Raw genomic sequence first — 21296 nt, 5'->3', positions numbered from 1 at the left:
CTGAGGGAGAATTTAACATGGCCAATGCACCTAACCTGCATGTCTTTCGGACTGTGGGAGGAAACTGGAGCACCCGGAGGAAACCCATGCAGACATGGGGAGAACATGCAGACTCCACACACACAGTGACCTGAGGCTGGAATTGAACACGGGTCCCTGGCGCTGTGAGGCATTAGTGCCAAGCTGCTAACCACTGTGCCACCATGCTGCTCTGTGATCAATGAGAGGTGATCGCATTGAAACAAATAACATTACTAAGGGGCATGATTGAATCGATGCTGGGAGGAGGCAAATTAGAAAACAGGGCCATAGTCTCAGGATAAGAATGAGATGAGAAATATTTTCAAAGAACAAAGATGATACTGTGCCTTTAAGAAATATATCACATTTCTTGTGAGGGCTATGTTTAGAATTTAGATCTGGTTTGCAACTTGCCAATTTTTCTAAGAAATCTTTTAAATTGGTAGGTGGGATCAAAGAACCGTACAGCACAGGAACAAGCCCTTCGGCCCACCAAACCTGTGCCGATCACATGACGCCTTTCTAAACCAAAGACCTTTTGCCTCTACACGGTCCATATCCCTCTATTCCCTGCCTATGTATCTGTCAAGATGCCTCTTAAACATTACTATTGTATCTGCTTCTACCATCTCCCCCAACAGCGAGTTCCAGGCATTTACCATTCCGTAAAAACACTTGCCTCTCACACCTCCTTTAAACTTTCCCCCTTTTACCTCAAACCTCTGTCCCCTAGTAATTGACATTTCTACCCTTGGAAAAAGACTCCGACTATCCATTCCTCTCAATTTTGTAAACTTGTCAGGTTGGCCCTCAGCCTCCGTTTGAGTGCAAACAAACCAAGTTTGTCCAGTCTCTCCTCATAGCTAATACCCTCCAAACCAGGCAACATCCTGGTAAACATTTTCTGTTTCTCTACACCCTTCTGGTACTGCGGCAACCAGAATTGTACGCAACATTCCAAATATGGCCTAAAGTTCCCTACAGCTGCAATTTTTGTACTCTACGCTCTGACCGATGAAGGCAAGCATGTCATAAGCCTTCTTGAGCACCTTATCCACTTGAAGGTGTGTCAAAATTTGAAATTATTTAATGCCGAGAACTGTGAATGCTTGATTGTTGAATATATTCAAGACAGGAATTGAAGGAGTTTTGGAAACCAAGGTAATCAAATTCAGGACATTGAATTCGATGATGAGCCATGATCAAGGTGAATGGCGGAGCAGGCTCGAAGGGCCGAATGGCCTACGCCTGCTTCTAGTTTCTATATGTGGATAGTGTAGCAAGGTGGATGAGAGGAAGATGATTGGCCATGATCTTCCTGAATGGCTGTTGAGGCTGACAGACCCCCATGGGCCATTCCTGTGGTGAGGTTGGTTAGTTTGGGCACACGCCAGTCTGTACTTCAATCATTTTATTGTTAATTTTTTTTTTAAAAAAGCTCAGCATTTACAGCTTAATGCTGTTGTTTCAACCCCCAAAAAAACCCCATAAGTTTTATACAATGTACAAGGGGGGTGTCTTTATAGCCTCATGACAGTGAAAACCCTTACACACCAGCACGCACACACTACCATTTAGCACCATCCTTTCACACTCACACTCTCTCACACGTATAGATTAGTTTTCCCCTGTTACACAATTTCAATATATAGACATGTAGTTAAGGATGCTTCATCTCATTCATCCACATAGATACACTTTATATAATATACAGATATAACCATTTTATGTACAGGTTTCTGTTACGAATAATTTTGGCAAGTCTTTTTAAAGTGTCTCCGAGTGTCTAGTCATCGGCAGAGATAGATGCCCTGTGATGGCTCAGTTATAAGGTGCTTTAAATCTTTCCCAAATAGCTCACAGCTCATCGAGTGCTGCAGGGTTGAAAATGCAGCTTCTTGTCCCCCTCTTTGCTGGCGGGATCTCTGCAGACCCTCCTCCGATTCTCCCATAAGGTCAAGTCTTCTTTGGCAAATTGGAATGGACAGCATGGAGTTTGGTTGCAGATTGTCCTCCCTGCTGGGCCCAGTGAGTGGTCAGTCGCGCGCGTGGCGGCGCACCGCTCCACCACCAGCCTCATTTCATATCCACATCAAAGTCCAGGACCAGCAGCTTGGTTTCCTCTGTCCCATTCCGACTGCCCACCGCACAAATCAGTTTTGTTTTGGACGCTCTGAGTCGCCAAACAACACCCCCGCTGCCCCCACTCTCCAGTGCCACCAGGTTACGAATGAATTCGCCCGTTTTAAGATCCCACAGTTTCACTGTCCCATCATCTGAGCTTGTGACTACAAACTTCTGGATAAACTGCAGACAGGTGACAGCACTCTGGTGTTTGTTTGCTCCTGTAACGGGAAAGAGAAAGGATTCAAGTTTAAACAACAGCTTTAATCTATCTTGCATAGGTCGCTCAGGGGAGAAGAAAAACAATCGGGGAGGGTGGGGGGTGGTTTCAGTCACTGCCCAGGGTATGGGGCGGGGGGGGAGGGGGGGGGGGGCACTGTGCTCGGACAGTAATGGTGTCAGGCAGTGAATGTGTGTGTTTTGGGGGTGGGGAGGGGTATCACTCTCTGAAGGTACAGCTTCTGCACAAACATGCTTCATTTTGAGTAACGGCATCACATTTCCTGATTGTACAAATATTATGTGCTGGTTAAATAAGTGACCGGCCCAAAACAGCAAATTAATACTTTCCGATTTTAAACCACAAACTGCCTCCCCATTGACGGCCAAGTCTAATTTTACATCACCATTTACTTCACAGACATAACAGCGAACGCTGAGGTGTCCGTTCAGTTTTCAGCAAGTTCAGACACGAGAAGTGAATCCCAATTTATCACTGGAGACAACTACAATGTGTGAAGGGTGAAATATTGCTTTAATTGGGAGTGGTGGGGCAGTTATTGTGGGGCAGTTATTGGCCAATTTAAAGTTTCTGCTGACTAATACACAATGTCAATATTCTGCTGCTGTTTCTATTTGGTGGAGTTGTGAGCTGGCCTGGGGAATTGTGTGTCCTTTATAAACAGGTTCCTGATATTGTTACACCAGTCTATCTTTCAGTTCAGCTGTTTGATGAGGACCCTATCTGTTCTGTACTCAGACTGTACAGGGTGACCGATCACTTTTCAGAGAATTAGGAAGGTCAATTGGCTGATTTTGTGCACTGGCCCTGTAATAGAACTAATTTTTATCCAGGAAAATATTTATGTTCCTGGGGGCCCTGGAATTTTTATAACACGGGTGGGCCCCAGAAGTGAGAAGATCCAGAGTCCCTGCCCCTGATTTATGGGTGCGCATTACTCATTTCTTCCCAGTGTTAAGGTCTCTATGCAGCGTTTAATGATGGGACTGGGGTTCACAGGTCGGTTGCTTGCTGCAGGATTCCTTGCCTCTAACCTGCTCTTTTCGCCACAGTATTTAACTGGCTGGGTCCAGTTCAGTTTCTGGTGAATGGTGACCCTAGGATGTTGATAGTGGGAATTCAGTGATGGCAAAACCATCGAATGTCGCGGGGCGATGGCTAGCTCCTCTCACCCGTTGGAGATGATCATTTCCTGGCACTTGTGTGGGGTGAATGTTATTTGCCAGTTGTCAGTCCAAGCCTGGATATTGTCCAGGTTTTGCTGCATTTGGACACAGACTGATTCAGTAAGAGGAGCTGCAGGTGCTGCTGACCATCGTGCAACGAGTGAACTGAGCTTATGGTAGAGGGAAATAGCTGAAGCTGATTGGGCCGTGGACACGACTCTGAGGAACTCCAGCAGTGATAACCCGGGGTGAGATGATTGACTTTCAACAACCACGGCCAAAGCTGGGGCTCAGGGGAAGGCCCGGGTAATCGAAGAGGGCTCAGGGGAAGGCCCGGGTAATCGAAGAGGGCTCGGGGAAGGCCCGGGAGTTATTTATTGTTGGATACAGCTGGGAGAGTTCACAGAAATTCAGGGCAGTGTCAGCTCAGTGAAGCCAGCTGTCTAGCCAGGAGCTGGAGTTATGCCAGGAAACAGGGGCTGAAGTGCAATCCAGGGAGAAGGAATCTTGGAAGGCGAGACTGAAACCCTGTGATGTGGGCCATGGTTAAAACCATCTGAGTAGCAACGAGAAGTTGCGACTCGGATGGAGAGAATTCCAAGGGGAGATCTTCAAAAGGAAGAGATTGCGATCCCTCGTGAGACGGAGTTTCCATGAAACTTTTTGACTTGGTGTTTATTGACATCTGAGCTAATGATAAATCCATGTACTCTCTCTCGTTTGCATCTGTCATTTACTTTGGAGAGTGTCTTGTTAATTTACATGTCCCTCACACTTACTCTGAATGTACAGGAAGATGGGGTTGTGTCTCCACAAGGGAGTGACAGCACAAAGCATGCATCCCTCTTGCTCCAAGATTGGAAGCGCTAGAAAGTGCATCAGCCAGACAGCTGTGACACAGAGGGAGACACAGCCTCGTACTGCACCATAGAACACAGCTAGACCTACCAGCCTTGGAGCATTGGCCAGCACCCATCACTCACTGTGGAAATCTATAGTACTGAATTGAAATTCTCTCATCCTCACCTTGTAACGTCTGCAAACATTGACCCGTCTTGATGTCCCAGATTTTCACAGTAGAGTCTGCATTCCCAGATACCAGGATGTTATCCTTCAACTCCATCCCACTGGTGAGAGACTGGTGGCCCATTAAAGTGTGCAGGCAGTTCCCATTCTCTGCATCCCACACTCGGATCGAAGTATCCAGGGAGCCGCTGACTATGTGGACACCATCATACTGTGCAAAAGCAGAGAAATTATTACAAACACGGGCACCAACATATCCCTCCCAGCAGAACAAACTGCATTTATATAGCACTTAGAAAAATAAGTCAAGGTGCCGGGGGGGGGGGGGGGGGGGAAGAGAGAGATGGAGGGGGGAGAGAGAGGGGGGATGAGGGAGGGAGAAGAGAGAGACAGAGGTGGAGATAGAGGAGTGAGATAGAGGAGAGAGTCAGAGAGCGTGGATGTGACAGAGGCGATCAACATGGAGAAACGTGGACAGAGAGAAAAAGAGTGTGAGCGAGTGCAGGAACACCGTGAGCTGACAAACACCTCCGTGCACAGCTCCACATTGCACTGACACGGTGCACTTTGGGCTTCCTGTAAGTTATTGCAGCAGTTAATCTCACTTCACACAGATGTCAGCTTCCCTGTTGAAAGTGACAAATATCCAATTGGAGTGCCGGGTTGACGGGCAGTTGGGGGTGGGGGGGTTGGGGTGTTTGCATATTTCTCTCGTCAACAAAGTTTGGAAAATCTGTGGTGAGAGTGTCTGTTAGTATATGATTTGATTTGATTGTGACGTATTAACATAGTGAAAAATATTGTTTCTTGCGTACTATACAGACAAAGCATACTGTTCATAGAGAAGGAAACGAGAGAGTGCAAAATGTTGTGTTACAGTCATAGCTAGGGTGTAGAGAAAGATCAACTTAATGCAAGGTAAGTCCATTCAAAAGTCTGACGGCAGCAGGGAAGAAGCTGTCCTTGAGTCGGTTGGTACATGACCTCAGACTTTTGTATCTTTTTCCCGACGGAAGGTGGTGGAAGAGAGAATGTCCGGGGTGAGTGGGGTCCTTAATTAGGCTGGCTGCTTTGCCGAGGCAGCGGGAAGTGTAGACAGAGTCAATGGATGGGAGGCTAGTTTGCGTGATGGATTGGACTACATTCACGATCTATTCTAGTTCCTTGCGGGTTTGGGCAGAGCAGGAGCCAGACCAAGCTGTGATACAACCAGAAAGAATGCTTTCTATGTTTTCTGAAACAGAAACACATCAGATAACAATCTCATTGTGTTCGAACAATCGAACTGGTGTAAGGAAGCTATTTCCCATTAGTAACCTGACTGCACTCAGTCAGATGTTCAGGTACAACCGCTCTTTTGCAACTTTTTCAATCCGTCTTTCCCCAGATTCCCAACCTTGTTCTTCTAATATATTTGAATAAGCTTCTATGCATCTCCCCCGACAGCCTTGCTGAATGGCCCAGTGTATACAACTGATGTATATGATAGTCAGAAACAAGACACACACAATACTGTATTTACCTGAAGTGAGTAGACCCTGTTTGTATGCCCCTGTAGTGTGTGCACACAGGTTTCAGTTTCTGGATCCCACACCTTTACTGTGTAATCATAGGCACCACTCACAACCCTCTTCCCATCGTACTGCACACATCGGACTGCAGCCACATGTCCCAGTAGTGTATGTAGGCATCGCCCTGTGTCTATGTCCCACACTCGGAGAGTAGCATCTCTCGACCCACTCACTACCCTGTGGGAGAGAAAGAAAATAACATTAGAATTCTTTAGCTACATTTCTCCAGACATTTTTGTGGCCATTACGATTCCTCCACTCAAGTCACAACGCAAAAGCTAAGCCCACAAGCTCGTCTCTTTTTCAAGATCGCTGTCACATACTTACTATTGGAAATCCCTGTACATTCTCTCAGAATCCCTCCAGTGCAGAAGGAAGTCATTTGGTCCATTGTGTCTGCACCAACTCTCTGACAAAGTATTTTATCCAAGCCCTTTCCCCCGCCCTATCCTTGTAACCCTACACATTTAACATGGCCAATCCATCCAACCTGTGGGAGAAAACCAGAGTACCCGGAGGATTGTCTACAAGATTATGAGAGGCATGGGCAGAGTGGATAGTCAGAAGCTTTTTCCCCAGTGTGGAAGAGTCAATTATTAGGGGACACAGGTTTAAGGTGCGAGGGGCAAGATTCAAAGGAGATGTACGAGGCAGATTTTTTTTTTTACACAGAGGGTGGGGGGTGCCTGGAATGCGTTGCCGGGGGAGGTAGTGGAAGCAGATACAATAGTGACTTTTAAGGGGTGTCTTGACAAGTACATGAATAGGATGGGAATAGAGGGACATGGTCCCCGGAAGGGTAGGGGGTTTTAGTTCAATCGGGCAGCATGGTCGGTACAGGCTTGGAGGGCTGAAGGGCCTGTTCCTGTGTTGTAATTTTCTTTGTTCTTTGAAAACCACACACACACCCAAGGCTGGAATCGAAGCCGGGTCCCTGGCGCGGAGAGGCAGCAGTGCTAACCACTGTGCTGTCTTAATTTCTCATTTCAGTATTACCTCAGGGTCTCTTTTCCAAAAACTATTTCTAACAGCTAATGGTCTGGGACAATGAGCTTGCAGATAGTTCTTAGTGCTGAGAAATCAATGATCTAAAGCTAAAAATCAGAAGAATTTTCAGCTGGTGAAAGTTTTGATTAAAGCAGAATGTAATCCTAAATTACTGAATGGTACCAGAACCACACCACACGCAGTTTTGGTTGCATTTCAGATAACACTGCAAATATTTGTTATTAATCCATGGGGTGTGGGTGCCGCTGGCTGGGCCAGTATTTATGGCTCATCCCCACTCTCTGCTTTTGATTGGTTTGCCAAATCTCTATCCAAGTGAATAAATTACCCCTAATCTCAAGTCATAGAGGTTTACAGCTCGGAGATTGGGATAAATGGGTCGTTCTCTGGTTGGTAAGATGTAACTAGTGGGGATGCCACAGGGTTCAGTCCTCGGGCCCCAGCTATTTACAATCTATATTAAGACTTGGATGCAGGGATAGTAGGTAGCGAAGCCAAATTTGCAGATGACACTAAAATAGGTGGGAGAGCAAGTTGCCATGGGGAAAATAAGAAATTTACAAGTGGATTTGGATAGGTTAAGTGAATGGGACAAAATGTGGCAGATGGAGTTTAACATTAAGTGTGAGGTTATCGGTTTTGGTAGGAAAAATGCAAAGGCAAGTTATTTAAATGGAAAGGAATTTCAGAGTGCTTCGGTGCAGAGGGATCTGGGTGTCCTTGTGCATGAGTCACACAAAACTAGTATGCAGGTACAGCGGATACAATAAGGAAGGTAAATGGAATCTTGGCATCTATTGCTAAAGGAATAGAATATAAAAGCAGTGAAGTGTTGCTGCTTCTGCACAAAGCATTAGTGAGACTGCACTTAGAATGTTGCACACAGTTTTGTTCCCCTTTCTTGAGGAGGGATGGAGTTGCATTGGAGGCAGTTCAGAGGAGATTCACGAGATTGATTCCAGAGATGAGAGGTTTGTCTTACGAAGCGAGATTGGGCAGTTTAGGCCGATACTCCCTGGAGTTTAGGAGAATGAGAGGCGATCTAATTGAGGTGTACATGATGATAATGGAGATGGACAAAGTAGACGTGGAGAGGGTGTTTCCTCTTGTAGGGCAATCTGGGACAAGAGGTTGTAGTTTTAGGATAAGGGGTGGCAGATTTAAAACAGAGATGAGGAGAAGTTACTTCTCTCAAAGGATGGTGAGTCTGGAATTCACTGCCCCAGAGCGCGGTGGATGCCGGGACTTGGAGTAAATTTAAGGAAGAAGTGGACAGATTTTTAATGAGTAATGGGGTTGGAGAGCGATGGTGAGGAAAGTGGAGTTGAAGTTGAGATGAGATCAGCTGTGTTGGTTATAAATGGTAGAGAAGGCTGGAGGGGCTGGAAGGCCTCCTCCTCCTAGATCTTATGATTATGATTTGAGAGTGAACCACGTTGCTGTGGCTCTGGAGTCACATGTAGGCCAGACCGGGTAAGGACGGCAGATTTCCTTCCCTAAAGGACATTAGTGAACCAGATGGGTTTTTACGACAATGGTTTCATGGTCATCAGTAGATTCTTCATTTCAGATTTTTACTGACTTCAAATTTCACCATCTGCCGTGGTGGGATTTGAACCCGGATCATTACCCTGGTCTCTGGATTAGTAGCCCAGTGACAATACCACTGCCTCCCCTTAAATGGTTCATTTTGCACAAAATAAAAATTCCATTTAGGAGAAAACTTTAGCTGAGATCTGTGTAATCATTCTCGGCATTCCCATTTTTCAGGCCTTAGCTTAAACCCTGGGCAAACTGACCGAGGGAACATTTGTCCAGCTGCAGGAAGGCACGGTTGCAATCACATACTGTTACAAACCCACACAGTGCAGAACTGTCCCCTATTCACACCGACTCCAGCTCAGACAATTAGTGCAGGAGCTGGAACATAGCACTGGTGTAATAAGAAGTTGCATTTTAGACTACTAACATACACAATTGTGATAGAGCAGAGGGAGTTTTACTCTGATGTGCTCCAGTAGGATTTGTTTTTCATTCATTGGATGAGAAAATCACTTTATTGCTCATTTCTAATTGCCTTTGAGAAGGTGGCTGTGAGTTGCCGCCTTGAACTGTTGCAGTCCATCTGGAGTAGCAGTGCGATGGCACAGTGGTTAGCACTGCTGCCTCAGCGCCAGGGACCCAGGTTCAATTCTGGCCTCGGGTCACTGTGTGTGGAGTTTGCACATTCTCCCCGTGTCTGCATGGGTTTCCTCCGGGTGCTCCGGTTTCCTCCCACAGTCCAAAGATATGCAGGTTAGATGGATTGGCCATAATACATTGACCCTAGTGTCAGGGGATTAGCAGGATAAATATGTGGGGGTTACGGGAAAAAAGCCTGGGTGGAATTGTGGTTGGTGCAGACTCGTTGGGCCGAATGGCCTCTTTCTGCACTGTAGGGATTCTATTCGATTCTAGGTACACCCACAGTGCATGGAGACACAGACATAATGGCGATTTGGATTCAAAGGTTCCCAGATAAAGTGAACAGGTAGCAAGTATGGATGTGTGTGGTAACAGTGAGCAGGGCGAATTGAGACACAACTGTCTGGGAGGCCAAATCAATAACTTCTCTCAGAAGACGGCCATTACCTCTCAACATTGATCTGGTACAACAGAATATTTTGACTGGAAGCAAAAAATCTCATTAAAATTAATGGAATATATTTTAAGCAATAAAACAAAGATGTAATCATGAGGACCTCATTACTTATCCATCCATTCAAACAGAAGCTTTATTCAGATAACCTCCAAGCTCCCTCTCATTGCAAATCTCAAAACATTTTAATCTAAACTTAACATTTGAGGCTCCAGTTCTTTTGGGGAAGGGAGAGGGGGGAAATTTATTTACTGCAGTGATAGAACTGAGGCACTTCAGTCACCATCCTAAGGGTGCGCAAGGTTCAGGTGAGATTTAATCGGTGTTCAAAATCGTGAACATATTTGATAGAGTAAATGAGGAGAAGCTGTTTCCAGTAGCAGGAGGGCCCACAATCAAAAAGGCACTAATTTAAACTAATTAGCAAAATAACTGAGAGGGGAGTGTTTTAAACATCGTGCGACATGGAATGCGTTGCATATAATTTTCAAAAGGGGATGAATAGATACACAAAAAGAAAAAAGAGTGGCATGATTGTGGGGAAGGTGACAGATTGAAAGCTGGTTCTTAGAATCTTAGAAACCCTACAGCACAGAAAGAGGCCATTCGGCCCATCGAGTCTGCACCGACCACAATCCCACCCAGGCCCTACCCCCTTATCCCTACATATTTACCCATTAATCCCTCTAACCTACGCATCCCAGGACACTAAGGGCAATTTTAGCATGGCCAATCAACCTAACCCGCACATCTTTGGACTGTGGGAGGAAACCGGAGCACCCGGAGAAAACCCACGCAGACACGAGGAGAATGTGCAAACTCCACACAGACAGTGACTCAAGCCGGGAATCGAACCCAGGTCCCTGGAGCTGTAAAGCAGCAGTGCTAGCCACTGTGCTACCATGCCGCCCTGGTTGGGACATGATGGCTGCTTCCTTGTTGCATGATTCTAGATGCAGCTAGACTGAGTTTTATCTTGGATTTAAGTAATGTTTCCAACTCAACCCAAACCTCACAAAGAGAACAACAAAGAACACCACTAAATATGACCGTATTAGGTTAGGTTAGTTTACAGCTTATTTATTAGTCACAAGTAGGCTTGCATTAACACTGCAATGAAGTTACTGTGAAAATCCCCTAGTCACCACACTCCGGTGCCTGTTTGGGTACACCGAGGAAGAATTTAGCATGGCCAATCCGCCTAACCAGCACGTCTTTCAGACTGTGGAAGGAAACTGAAGCACCCGGAGGAAACCCACACAGACACGGGGAGAACGTGCAGACTCCACACAGACAGTGACCCAAATCGGGAATTGAACCTGGGTCCCTGGCGCTGTGGGGTAGCTGTGTTAACCAGGCAAAGGCTTCGCATATATTGGGACTTCTCTCATTGGACCACAGCTGGTTGGGGGAGGGGGGTGGGGGGGGGGGGAGAAAGAGTGAGAGTGTGAGTGTGTATGCATGGGTAGGAGGGGGTAGGGAGTTTCAAAACTCTGGACGGTTTGAGTGAATGGTGAAAAATGATTTCCAGCGGTCAGTGAATCAGTAACAGTGGTGTGGGTGGGGCAGAAATTGAAGATAATCATTGTAAGAACGATGGGGGAAATTTTCACAGAGGTTACAAAGAGCGTTAGTTAAAAGGTAATGGGGTAATGATTGAGCGGGATTGTGGGAAAAGGATTAGTGTAAACAGCTCCTTCTGAACAGTACGCATTGCTTGTTCCCCATCTGCCTGGTGAATGCTATGATTCAATGGTATGTTCCCACTTAGAGTTATAGAGGTTTACAGCAGGGAAACAGGCCCTTCAGCCCAACTCGTCCATGCCACCCTTCTTTTTAAACCTCTAAGCTAGTCCCAATTGCCTGCATTTGGCCCATATCCCTCTCTGTGATGGCTATTATATTATAATTAGATAGGCGTTTTTGCGGACACAGACGGGACTCTCGGATGGTGGTTTGCCTCCCTGGTGCAGGGGTCCAGGATGTCTCTGGTCGAGTCCCAGAAATCCTGAAGGGGGAGGGAGAGGAGCCCAAGGTCGTGATGCATATAGGTACTGCTGACATAGGTAGGAAGAGGGAAGGGGTCATGAAAAGAGAATATAGGGAGTTGGGTAGACAGCTGAGAAAGAGGAATGCAAAGGTAGTAATCTCGGGATTGCTGCCTGTGCCGCGGGAGAGTGAGAACAGGAATCGGTGGAGAATTAATGCGTGGCTGAGGGACTGGAGCAAGGGACAAGGATTTGGGTACTTGGATCATTGGGACCTCTTTAGGGGCAGGTGTGACCTGTTTAAAAAAGACGGGTGGCACTTGAATCCCAGGGGGACCAATATCCTGGCGGGAAGGTTGGCTAAGGCTACTGGTGAGACTTTAAACTAGAAAGGTTGGGGGGAGGGAATCGAAATGAGGGGACTGAGAGCGAGGAGGTTAGCTCGCAAATAGATAAGGAATGTAGACAGGGTAAGAGGGAGGTTAGACGAGTGAGGGAGAAGGGAAGTGCTCAGGCTGAAGGTCTGAGATGTGTCTATTTTAATGCCAGGAGTGTAGTGAATAAAGTGGATGAGCTTGGAGCGTGGATTGCTGCTTCGAATTGTGATGTGGTGGCCATTACGGAGACTTGGATGTCTCAGGGACAGGACTGGGTGCTTCAGGTGCCGGGTTTTAGATGTTTCAGGAAGGACAGGGAGGGAGGCAAGAGAGGGGGGGGAGTGGCACTGTTGATCAGGGATAGTGTCACGGCTGTAGAGAAGGTGGACGCCGTGGAGGGACTGACTACGGAATCTCTGTGGGTGGAGGTTAGGAACAGGAAGGGGTCGGTAACTTTGCTGGGTGTTTTCTATAGGCCGCCCAATAGTAACAGAGATGTTGAGGAGCAGATGGGGAAACAGATCCTGGAGAGATGTAGGAATAACAGAGTTGTCGTGATGGGAGATTTTAATTTCCCAAACATAGATTGGAATATCCCTAGGGCTAGGGGTTTGGATGGAGAGGAGTTTGTTAGGTGTGTCCAGGAGAGTTTCCTGACACAGTATGTGGATAAGCCTACTAGAGGAGAGGCTGTTCTTGATCTGGTGCTGGCTAATGAACCTGGACAGGTGGAGGATCTCTCGGTGGGTGAGCATCTTGGGGATAGCGATCATAATTCTATCTCCTTCACGATAGCATTGGAAAGAGATAGGGTCAGGCAGGCTAGGAAAGTGTTTCTCTGGAGTAAAGGGAAATACAGTGTCATCAGGGAGGAAATTAGACGGGTAAATTGGAAGGAGGCATTCTTGGGGAAAAGTACCGAAGGAAAGTGGAGGATTTTCAAGGAATGTTTGTCTGGAGCTCTGCATGACAACGTTCCGATGAGACAGGGGGGTGTTGGTAGGGTACGGGAACCGTGGTGCACGAAGGTTGTGATGAACCTGGTAAATAAGAAAAGAGAGGCGTACAGAAGGTTCAGAGAGCTAGGATGTGTTAAGGATTTAGAGGAGTATACGCGATGTAGGAAGGAGCTTAAGAAGGAAATTAGGAGAGCGAGAAGGGGTCATGAGAAGACCTTGGCGGGTAAGATTAAGGAGAATCCCAAGGCTTTCTACAAATATGTCAAGAGTAAAAGGATGAGATGTGAAGGCATAGGACCCTTAAAAGGTGAAGGGGGAAAAGTTTGTGCGGAACCGTTAGAAATGGCGGAGGTGCTTAATGAATACTTTACCTCGGTATTCACGGTGGAAAGGGATCTGGGTGGTTGTACTGCTGGATTGCGGAGGACAGAAAGGATCGAGCATGTGGACATAAAGAAAGAGGATGTGTTGGAACTATTGAATGGCATCAAGGTTGGTAAGTCGCCGGGACCGGATGGGATGTACCCCAGGTTACTGTGGGAGGCGAGGGAGGAGATTGCGGAGCCTTTGGCGATGATCTTTGCATCGTCGATGGAGACGGGAGAGGTTCCGGAGGATTGGAGGATTGCGGATGTGGTCCCTATATTCAAGAAAGGGAACAGGGACAGCCCGGGAAATTACCGACCGGTGAGTCTAACCTCAGTGGTTGGTAAGTTGATGGAGAGGATCCTGAGAGACAGGATTTATGATCATCTAGAGAAGTTTAGTATGATCAAAAGTAGTCAGCACGGCTTTGTCAGGGGCAGGTCGTGCCTTACGAGCCTGGTTGAGTTCTTTGAAAATGTGACCAAGCACATTGACGAAGGAAGAGCGGTGGATGTGGTCTATATGGACTTCAGCAAAGCGTTCGATAAGGTCCCCCATGCAAGACTTCTTGAGAAAGTGAGAGGGCATGGGATCCAAGGGGCTGTTGCCTTGTGGATCCAGAACTGGCTTGCCTGCAGAAGGCAGAGAGTGGCTGTGGAGGGGTCTTTCTCTGCATGGAGGTCAGTGACCAGTGGAGTGCCCCAGGGATCTGTTCTGGGACCCTTGCTGTTTGTCATTTTCATAAATGACCTGGATGAGGAAGTGGAGGGATGGGTTGGTAAGTTTGCTGACGACACCAAGGTAGGTGGTGTTGTGGATAGTTTGGAGGGATGTCAGAAGTTGCAGCGAGACATAGATAGAATGCAAGACTGGGCGGAGAAGTGGCAGATGGACTTCAACCCGGATAAGTGTGTAGTGATCCATTTTGGCAGATCCAATGGGATGAAGCAGCAGTATAAAATGAAGGGTACCATTCTTAGCAGTGTAGAGGATCAGAAGGACCTTGGGGTCCGGGTCCATAGGACTCTTAAATCGGCCTCGCAGGTGGAGGATGCGGTCAAGAAGGCGTATGGCGTACTAGCCTTCATTAATCGAGGGATTGAGTTTAGGAGTCGGGAGATAATGCTGCAGCTTTATAGGACCCTGGTTAGACCCCACTTGGAGTACTGCGCGCAGTTCTGGTCACCTCATTACAGGAAAGATGTTGAAGCCATTGAAAGGGTGCAGAGGAGATTTACAAGGATGTTGCCTGGATTGGGGGGCATGCCTTATGAGGATAGGTTGAGGGAGCTTGGTCTCTTCTCCCTGGAGAGACGAAGGATGAGAGGTGACCTGATAGAGGTTTACAAGATGTTGAGGGGTCTGGATAGGGTGGACTCTCAGAGGCTATTTCCAAGGGCTGAAATGGTTGCTACGAGAGGACACAGGTTTAAGGTGCTGGGGGGTAGGTACAGGGGGGATGTCAGGGGTAAGTTTTTCACTCAGAGGGTGGTGGGTGAGTGGAATCGGCTGACGTCGGTGGTGGTGGAGGCAAACTCGTTGGGGTCTTTTAAGAGACTTCTGGATGAGTACATGGGATTTAATGGGATTGAGGGCTATAGATAGGCCTAGAGGTGGGGATGTGATCGGCGCAACTTGTGGGCCGAAGGGCCTGTTTGTGCTGTGGCTTTCTATGTTCTATGTTCTATGTTCTATAATTACATGTGTCAATCCTCACCCTTAACTCATCCATTTTACCTTTAATACTCCTGGCATTAAAGTAGAGGCCCTCCAGCCTCGTCTTACTCTCTTGAAACTTATTCCCGCTATATTCTCTCTGACCTGATTGCTTTTCTACGTTATACTATGTCCCTATTCTGCTGACATTCTGGGTCCCCTCCCCCTGCCATAGAGTCATAGAGGTTTACATCATGGAAACAGGCCCTTTGGCCCAACTTGTCCATGCCGCCCTTGTTTTTAAAAACCCCAAAACTAGCCCCAATTGCCCATGTTTGGCCCATATCCCTCTATACCCATCTCACCCATGTAACTGTCTAATTGCTTTTTAAAAGACAAAATTGTACCTGCCTCTCCTACTACCTCTGGCAGCTTGTTCCAGACACTCACCACCCTGTGTGTGAAAAAATTGCCCCTCTGGATCCTTTTGTATCTCTCCCCTCTCACCTTAAACCTATGCCCTCTAGTTTTAGACTCCCCTACCTTTGGGAAAAGATATTGACTATCTAGCTGATCTGTGCCCCTCATTATTTTATAGACCTCTATAAAATCACCCCTCAGCCTCCTACGCTCCAGGGAAAAAAGTTCCAGTCTATTCAGCCTCTCCTTCTAACTCAATCCATCAAGTCCCAGTAGCATCCCAGGAAATCTTTTCTGCACTCTTTCTAGTTTAATAATATCCTTTCTATAATAGGGTAACCAGGAGAAATTACAACATGTAAAGTTGCTTTGTGCACCATTTATCCAGAGATTGCCTTACTTGTTGCCATGGAGGTGCATACACCGTACAGTGGAGGCGTGTCCATAGAGCGTGTGAATACATTCGCCCGTTTCTGCATTCCACACCTTCAGGGTCCGGTCTGTCGAGCCGCTGATCACTATATTCCCCCTCATCTGTGAAGACCAAACTCCACCTGTGTGTCCGACCAGTGTCTGCACGCACTGCAAAACAGGCCAACAACAGGTTCAAAAACAACCCACAGCAAAACAGTGGAAATGACCAACAATATCACCAACAGAAAAGACAGCCTTGCATTTACACGGTTTTATCATGCTTCTTTTCAAAATGCATGACTTTGTGGTGATAGTTACCCAGACAACGGGCCAGTAAACTGGAAAGTTGCAAATGGAATTCAGTCTGGAGAATTGGAGAACAAGGCAACAAAGTACACGATAAACAGCAGGGAAGCGCTGAGGAAGCTTGGAGTGCATATCCATTCAGTTCGGGAGGTAGAGGTGGGAGCTCAGGGGACAAATCTTCATTACTTTGCTTTACTGACTGAGACGGAGAAGGGACTGGATAGGCTGGGGTTGTTTACACTAGAGCAGAGGAGGTTGAGGGGAGATATCATCGAGGTGTAGAAAATTACAGGGAGCCTGGATAGAGTGGATTGGAAGGATCTATTTGTACAGGCAGAACTCAATAGCCATGAGGCAGTGATGTCAAGTAATTGGAAGATGATTAGAGGGAGTTGAACAGTAATTGTATCACCCAGAGGATGGTTGGGGTCTGAAATTCCCTGACTGAAAGGGTGGGAGAGGTAAAGACTCTCACGACACTCGAAACAAAACTCGGATATGCAGCTGAAGTGTTGTAACTGACAGAGTTATAAACCGAGTAATCACATCTGCTAGCTCTTTATCATCCAGCACATACAATGGGTCGACTGTCCTCCTTCCTGATTTGGTAAGGGGACATTAGCACAGCTAAGCATTTATTGGCTGATAAAGAAATGAGTCCAGGAGACTGGGAGAACTGTGTTCTTTCAATTTTGCAATTCCACCGAAATGTTTGGATCAGGTACACATTATATTGGAAGCTCTGCAGCGCGACAGACGCCAGACCCGCTGCCCCGGGGCCAGACCGCGCCCCGCTGCCCCGGGGCCAGACCGCGCCGCAGGCCAGACCAGGCTCCATTCACCACCTTGGTGAGGAGCTCAGGGTTTTAGTGGGGTACACATCCACAAGCTTTCAATCAGAGTGGAGTGTGCTGTATTACACAGGGTGGATTCCAGCTCAGTGTAGAGCCAGCAATGTCCCCATGTGCACTGCAATCTACCAACAGCTGGAGAGGGGAGCACAGGGGCAATGTTATTTGGGTTTCTGGGCAACCTTCAGATATTTCAGCAATCAATCAGCAGAGCTTTCACACAACAACCTGATCATTTATGTTAATAATTTCCTGGGAAAGAGATTCCATTCTACAGAACGGAAAAGGAGAATCTTAATTCTTTTCTCGCTACAGACAGATTGCCAAAACAGGACACGTGCCTACATTGTGTGTGTGAAGGTTGTGTGTAATCTGGCACAAACCCATTGCCGAACAAGGCTGCACACAGTGGGGCAGGAACATCATAACTTCAGCTTTACAATTCCTTCCTTCAATGGAGGCAACTGAGTTACAATAAATTACCTGGAAAGATGAGGCCACCTGCTCCCTATTATCACAGCAATGCAGTCATTCAGATTCACACATCTGACCATTCAGTGGAAACCTTAAACACTCTCCAGTAAAAAGCAGGCATGGACTCCAGCAATTTGACAGAGTGAGCGGGGGCAGAGACAGACAGAAGCAGGAAATGAGACAGGCCGGGAGATAGAACATAGAACATTACAGCACAGGTGGGGATTGTTGGTGGAAAGAGGCACACAGAGGCGTGAGGGGGTAGGGGTGGGGAGAAGAGACATGGCAGACAGACCAGGGGAGTGGGGGGCATGGAGGAAAGGACAGAGCGGTAGGCTGGGGTGTGGTAAGGGATGGCTAGCCAGACAGCAAGATGCATACCTCGCCTGTTATCGCAGACCACACTTTGAGCGTGTTGTCATCTGAACCACTCAGAATGCGGTTTCCTGAGAACTGCAGACAGGTAATGACATGATCATCATGACCTTTCAGCACCTGGAAACACAAAGAAAATCATCCATTTAGTTGTTAGGAGCACCCCAATCCAGAATATTAAATCTCTTCACTTTATTAAATACTATTTACACCCCATTAAATTTCACAATGCAGTCAAGGCAGACATCGTTATCTGCCCTTCATATAAATTGAGATTAAAAACTCTTGTCCATAATATTAAGCTCCAGCACATCAACAAGTCCTCCATCCACAGATTTTTCCCAATCTCTTTGTTAAAACATTGCATAGCTATTCGGACCATCATATCTGTGCGGGCTCCTTGCTGGAGACAGCAAAACAAATCCCATTGCAGTGCTCTCTCCCCATCACCCAATTTCTTTTCATACTTGAGAATATTTATCCCTATTGGATCCAGTTCCCGAAAAGCTGCTGGTATCAACTCAGATTTCTATTTTTCACCAATTTGCCTCAAGTAGCAGCTTCACAACTGTTCTCAATTGATAACTCCAGAAGCACATTTTCCAGAAGAACTGACTGGCTAACCATCGGGAGCAGGAACCCAGAGTGCTCTCATTGTCCAACCCAGCTGTAATGCCCCAGTTCATGTGATATTGGATCTGCAGAAAGGCAGGCCTGAGTAATTAGTCCCATCTCCAAACTGAGAAGGCAGGGTGTGACCAGGTAAACACAGCTTTGTCACTTCATGTACCCTCTCTGGGTAATGAAAGTAAAGGGGGTTCCCATTTAAACTGGAGATGAGGTGATTTATTTTTCTCCGAGGGCTGGGAGTCTTTGGAACGCTCTTCCTGAGGTGGTGGCGGAAGAAGAGTCTGAATTTTTTTTTAAGGCAGAGGTGGATAGCTTCTTGGTAAGCGAGTGGGTGACATGTCATCAGGGGCAGGTGGGATGCAGATTTGAGGTTACCAGCAGATAAGCCATGACCTTATTAAATGGCAGTACAGGCTCGAGGGGCCAAATGGCCTACTCCTTGGTCATATGCTAGTATTAACCTATGATATCTTTATGGTTCAGAATCACACTGTGCTCAGTTCAGTGAACGTTTGGAGTAGTGTGAAATAAAGACAATCTTGCATTTATAAGGTGCTCTGTTATGGCATCATAATGTTTGAAAATTCTTCTTACAATGAATTGCTGTAAAGGACTACAGGAAGATGTCTCAGTAAAACAAAGTGCCCTCGCAGGAAGAGGAGGATAAATCTGTACAGATCACCTTTTGCCCTGAGACAATTATCCTTCCTCAATCTTTGATATTTATGGTTTTTGACTCCATGGTTGTGGCATGAAACTCGCACACCAGAGGCTCAAAGCTGCCCATTGGGATCAAGAGGTCAATGAATTCAGTAACGCTGATAACTTGTGGACCACTGCCAGAGAAATAATTATGAAAGCTCAGCATTAAACACAACTAGCAAGAATAAGCTCCTTCCAATGCTGCCTATTCCAACACAGGGGCAACTCCAATAACATAACAAGCCTAACTCAATACTTGAAGCATTTTCCACAGTTACATCAAGCCACTAAAAGGCTGCAGTGACTCAAGGGCAGACTCTCAGCAGCATTAACCTTGGGATTCAGGAAGGATGCTAATTGCAGTATTACCCACTGTTAAAAAACAAACCATACTAATCTGTACATCCCCATCGAAAACAAACCCTAACTACACTATTTAAACGCTTTTTTCATGATAAATTGAATAGAGTGGGCCTAGACGCTCTGGATTTTAGAAGAATGATTTGCAATTTATTTGTTCATGGGACGTGGGTGTCGCTGGCTAGACCAGCATTTATTACCCATCTCTAATTACCCTCGAGAAGGTGATGGTGAGCTGCCTTCTTGAATCACTGCTGTCCACGTGATGTAGGTACAGCCACAGTGCTGTTAGGGAGGGGGTTCCAGGAATCTGACCCAGCGACAGTGAAGGACGAAAAGTGACAGCCATTTAGGATTATCAGGAAAGATTTATTCATGCGGCGGTTGTGAATGCGTGGCTATTCAGTTATTGAGTATATTCAAAACAGAGATCCATATACTTTTGGACCCTGTGAATCAAGAAAGGATGTGGGGATTGGGTGAAATACAGCTGCTTTCTTGAATCGCTGCAGTCCATGTGCTGTAGGTACACCCACAGGGCTGTTAGGGAGGGAGTTCCAGGATTTTGACCCAGTGACAGTGAAGGAATGATGATATATTTGCATACATTTGCACGTGGAGATGCCTGCGTTGGACTGGGGTGGGCACAGTGAGAAGTCCCACAACATCAGGTTAAAGTCCAACAGTTTTATTTGAAATTACAAGCTTTCGGGAGCACTGCTCCTTCATCAGGACATATTTCCAAGTCAGGATGGTGAGTGACTTGGAGGGGAATCACCAGGTGGTGGTGTTCCCAGGTATCTACTGTTCTTGTCCTTCTAGATGGTAGTCGTTGGGTTTGAAAGTGCTGCCTAAGTAGCCTTGGTTCCTGCCGCGCATCTTGTAGATGGTACACACAGCTGCCACTGTGCGCTGATAAGAACATAAGAAATAGGAGCAGGAGTAGGCCATCTAGCCCCTCGAGCCTGCCCCGCCATTCAATAAGATCATGGCTGATCTGACGTGGATCAGTACCACTTACCCGCCTGATCCCCATAACCCTTAATTCCCTTACCGATCAGGAATCCATCCATCCGCGCTTTAAACATATTCAGCGAGGTAGCCTCCACCACCTCAGTGGGCAGAGAATTCCAGAGATTCACCACCCTCTGGGAGAAGAAGTTCCTCCTCAACTCTGTCTTAAACCGACCCCCGATGATGGAGGGATTGGATGTTTGTGGAAAGGATAGCAATCAAGTGGGCTGCTTTATCCTGGGTTGTGTCAAGCTTCGTGTGTTGTTGGAGCTGCACCCATCCAGGCAAGTGGGGAGTATTCCATCACACTCCTGACTTGTGCCTTGTCGATGGTGAACAGGCTTTGGGGAGTCAGGAGGGGAGTTACTTGCCGCAGGATTCCTAACCTTTGACCTGCTCTGGTAGACACAATAACTATAAGGTTAGTCCAGTTCAGTTTCTTGATGATAACCCCAGGATGTTGATAGTGGGGGATTCAGTGATGGTAACACCATTGAATGTCAAGGGGTGATAGATTCTCTCCTGTTAGAGATGGCCATTCCCGACACTTGTGTGTCACACATGCTACTTGTCAGCCCAAGCCTAGATATTGTCCAGATCTTGCTGCAT

General features: G+C 46.7%; 1 protein-coding gene across 1 annotated transcript in view; it reads right to left on the bottom strand.

The window, feature by feature from the left end:
• Positions 1-1417: 1417 nt before the first annotated feature.
• Positions 1418-21296, bottom strand: part of LOC144499958 (F-box/WD repeat-containing protein 7-like) — a 231951-nt gene continuing 212072 nt past the window's right edge. Inside the window, exons 9-13 of the mRNA XM_078222687.1 lie at positions 17988-18101; positions 15962-16143; positions 6101-6326; positions 4579-4789; positions 1418-2366 (exon numbers count right to left, since the gene is read on the bottom strand). Coding sequence (XP_078078813.1) covers positions 2098-2366; positions 4579-4789; positions 6101-6326; positions 15962-16143; positions 17988-18101 — 1002 coding nt within the window. The 3' untranslated portion in view covers positions 1418-2097. The remainder of the gene's footprint in view (positions 2367-4578; positions 4790-6100; positions 6327-15961; positions 16144-17987; positions 18102-21296) is intronic.

This window comes from Mustelus asterias, chromosome 10 (genome assembly GCF_964213995.1).
Source record: "Mustelus asterias chromosome 10, sMusAst1.hap1.1, whole genome shotgun sequence".
In the NCBI taxonomy this organism is placed as follows: Eukaryota; Metazoa; Chordata; class Chondrichthyes; order Carcharhiniformes; family Triakidae; genus Mustelus; species Mustelus asterias.
The sequence above is the reverse complement of the archived record's forward strand: the minus strand, read 5'-3'. Positions and strand labels throughout refer to the sequence as shown.